Here is a 4091-nt window from a genome sequence, read left to right on the forward strand (position 1 = left end):
TCGGAATCTTCTGGGATGTAAAGCTATATAAAATGTCTCTGTTTGCGTCCTCGATATTTGATTTCTGGTCGGAATTTATATTTCCGAAGAGTCCCATATTCGGGCTTTATCCTCTACATAATCCCCATGTTCCAAGACAGCACTGGCGGATCCAGAAATTTGGTAAGGGGGCTCCTATGGACGTGGCCAAAGTAGACTTCCGGTGGGCTGTCAATTGATTTGTCAATTTTTCTTTTGCGCCTACTGCGGTCAATATTGTCCAGTCTCACGGGTTTGACATTATTAATTACATTGATGATTTTGGGGGGGGGGGGGCTGCACACCCTTGCAATGCTCGCGCTGCATTTGAGACACTTGGCGCAGTTTTGCAGGAGCTAGGTCTGAACGAGTCAGTTGCCAAGGCAGTTTCCCCATCTACTCGTATGGTGTTCCTAGGTTCTTGTTTTGACACAGTTGATATGACCATTTCTGCCCAGAGGATAAGCTGGTGAAGGTCGATCAGGAGTTATCTCTATGGAATAATCGCACAACTTGCTCACGTTCCGACCTTCAGAGCTTGATTGGTTTGTTTTCGTATGTTTCAAATTGCGTTCGTCCAGGCAGACTTTTCATCTCGCGGATGTTAGAGACTTTACGTTCTATTCCGGACAAACATTCGCGAATTGCTGTCAATGATGAATTTCGCCGTGATTTGCTTTGGTGGCAGACATTTCTGTCCAAGTATAATAGCATATCGATGATCCTCAACCATCCCTGGTCTGCACCAGATACTGTTTTATGCACAGATGCTTGTCTCACAGGCTGCGGCGGCATTACAGTTAACCAGTTTTATCGCACACCATTTCCCATGCATATCATCGATATGGATCTATCCATCAACTGTCTGGAACTTCTTGCAGTGGTCATTGCTCTGAAGCTCTGGGCTACACGCTGGACTGGACTCCGCATCCAAATTGCCTCAGACAATACAACTACAGTCGCGCTTATCAACAATCACCGCTGCCATTCTTCCTTTGCCTTGAGCTGTCTTCGGGAAATCGCATTCATCCAAGCACGTTATGAATTTGACCTCCGAGCAAACCATGTTGCTGGTGCCACGAATCTGGCTGATGCTCCAAGTCGGTCACACCTCTCGTCGGAATTTCAGGTCCAGTTGATTCTCTTGTGTCTTTGGACGTTCAAGCCAAGCAATCCTTGCAGTCTGCATTTTCAACTGGTTATCTTCGTAACATTATGTCACAGTGGCGAGCATTTCTCCTGTTTTGTCGATTCTTCGTGGTGATACCTCTCCCAGCAGCTCCTCAGACACTTATTCGGTATACGCAGTTTCTCTCTCGCTCATTCGCATCGACCGCTTCTATTCACAATTATCTCAACGGTGTTCGTCTATTGCATCTGTTTATGGGCTTGGAACCCCCATCACTCAGCAACTTTGAATTGAAGCTAGTGCTGCGCGGGATTCAACATTTGTCCCCACATCTGGTTCGGCGGAAGCTGCCAATCACCCCAGAAATCTTACTACGTATTCACAGTCTGCTTGATCTTCGTCACCCGCTTCACGTTACGCTTTGGGCAGCATTCCTGCTGTGCTTTTTCACTTTCTTTAGGAAATCTAATGTGGTTCCACGCTCTGCATCAGACTTTAATGCCAGCATGCATCTCACTCGTGGGAAAATTCGTCTCAATGACATTGGTCTTGTGGTCAGGGTTACCTGGTCCAAAACTATCCAGTTTGGCGATAAGGTGTTGCACGTGCCTGTGCTGGCAATCTCTGGCTCTCCGCTGTGCCCAGTGGCAGCATATAAACGCATGGTCTTGATGATGCCTGCTCCACGCGATGCACCTGCCTTCCTCATTCCGACTACGACTGGCACTCTTCATCCACTAACGCATCAAGCTTTCGCTAATCATCTGTCTTTGTTACTGAAGGCGATTGGCCTTGATCCAGCCTCATATTCCGGACACAGTTTTCGCCGTGGCGGTGCGTCATTTGCCTTCCAATCAGGGGCTGAGCCGGATGCAGTCAAAGCTCAAGGAGATTGGTCTTCTCAAGCGTACTTATTGTATATGGAATCGTCGTTCGGCCATCGTCTCCGTACTGCTGCCTGCATACGCACTGCAATTGAGGAAGGGAATCTCTCACTGACTCTTTGATTTTCAGTTTTGGCGGTTTTTTATTATTTTGGCCTTTTTGTCTTGTTGGCTGGCGAACATGATCAGCAAAACTCATTGTTTCGTTAGTGAATAAAACGAAATTAATTATCCGCCAAAACTATTGTTGTGTTTTGTTTGAACTGAGAGAATAATTGTGTAATTTTGTATTTCAAAATGGTTAATTATTCCCGTGAATTTTATTATTTGCACTGCGCGCATGCGCAATTGTCTTGTTGTATTTATGCAAATTGATTGTTTCACGCATGCGCAATTTTGTATTGTTAGTTAGTAGCGTCCTTTGTTGCTTTCAAGTCAACCGTGAACTTTTCGATTTCCCCACCCACCCACCCTTTTCATTGCTTGTTGTCCGAGGTGGGCTTTTTCGCAAGTGAATGTTTTATTTTTTTTTTTTTTTTTTTAAATTTTATTTGCTTTTTCTCGAATCGTTATTTTGCTTTTCTTTATTAGCTTTTTTTTTCGCGTGCATCGATTGACTCTTTCGGTTTCGTGATTTTCTTTCTAGTTTTGTTAGTTTTTATTGCATCTTGATGTTATTTTCAGTTTTGTGATTCTGCCTTTTTGTCTTGTTGGCTGGTGAACATGATCAGCAAAACTCATTGTTTCGTTAGTGAATAAAACGAAATTAATTATCCGCCAAAACTCTTGTTGTGTTTTGTTTGAACTGAGAGAATAATTATAATAATTAACTTATGAATATTTGTGATCTAACAAGAAAAATCTATGAAAACCCAGCATGATATAAGTGGCGTTCACGTTAGAGATGATCTCGGCATGTGCCGAAACTTGTGCGTGAACGGCACGTGCCGAAAAAAAAAATCGATCTCGGTCCCGATAGATGCTTGGGATCGAAACTCTGTACGTGCCGAGATTTTCTGCCTGAACGTTATGCAATCGACGTAACACAAATAAAATTCTTTTCTATCGACTATCAGTAAACTGACATGGTTGTATTTTCCGCCATGACAAGGCAGGAGTATTTTTGCACCCCAGTTTTGCTACTTCCAGGAAAGTGGTCTATGCAAACCGTCGTCAGCGATAGATAACTTAAGGCAGAATGCCACACAGTGAAAGTATTTTCATTTTCTTTATATTTACATATGTATTTCAAAGTTGATATTTCATACCACGAGGATGAAGAAAATGGAATAAAAATATGGGATCACCTTACTCGGTTCGGAGAAAAACGAAATACACGAAAATGTACAAAATGGAATCTGATAACTCACATGGGTAGAAGCGACTTGTTCTGATAACTCACATGGGTAGAAGAGACTAATGGAGTCTAATAACTCGCATGGGTAGAAGAAACTAATGGAGTCTGATAACACACATGGGTAGAAGAAACTAATGGAGTCTGATAACACATATGGGTAGAAGAGACTTGGTCTGATAACTCACATGGGTAGAAGAAACTAATGGAGTCTGATAACTCACATGGATAGAAGAAACTAATGGAGTCTGATAACTCACTAGGGTAGAAGAAACTAATGGAGTCTGATAACACACATGGGTAAAAGAAACTAATGGAGTCTGATAACTCACATGGGTAGAAGAAACTAGTGGAGTCTGATAACTCACATGGGTAGAAGAAACTAATGGAGTCTGATAACTCACTAGGGTAGAAGAAACTAATGGAGTCTGATAACTCACTAGGGTAGAAGAAACTAATGGAGTCTGATAACTCACATGGGTAGAAGAATCTAATGGAGTCTGATAACTCACATGGGTAGAAGAATCTAATGGAGTCTGATAACTCATATGGGTAGAAGAAACTAATGGAGTCTGATAACTCACATGGGTAAAAGAAACTAATGGTGTATGATACCTCACATGAATAAGAGCGACTTGTGCAGTCTGATAACTCACATGAGAATTTCCTGAAGCCCAATAACTTACAATAATAGCATTAACCAATG

The 4091-nt window shown here is 42.4% G+C and overlaps 1 protein-coding gene across 1 annotated transcript; it reads left to right on the forward strand.

Moving 5' to 3' along the window:
- Positions 1-1233: 1233 nt before the first annotated feature.
- On the forward strand, positions 1234-2154 carry LOC146746109 (uncharacterized). Its single transcript, XM_085498979.1, has one exon. The coding sequence runs from the start codon at positions 1234-1236 to the stop codon at positions 2152-2154; it is 921 nt and encodes a 306-aa protein (XP_085355105.1).
- Positions 2155-4091: the final 1937 nt, after the last annotated feature.

The sequence above is a fragment of the Saccoglossus kowalevskii genome, chromosome 5 (genome assembly GCF_978046115.1).
Source record: "Saccoglossus kowalevskii chromosome 5, keSacKowa6.1, whole genome shotgun sequence".
Classification (NCBI taxonomy): Eukaryota; Metazoa; Hemichordata; class Enteropneusta; family Harrimaniidae; genus Saccoglossus; species Saccoglossus kowalevskii.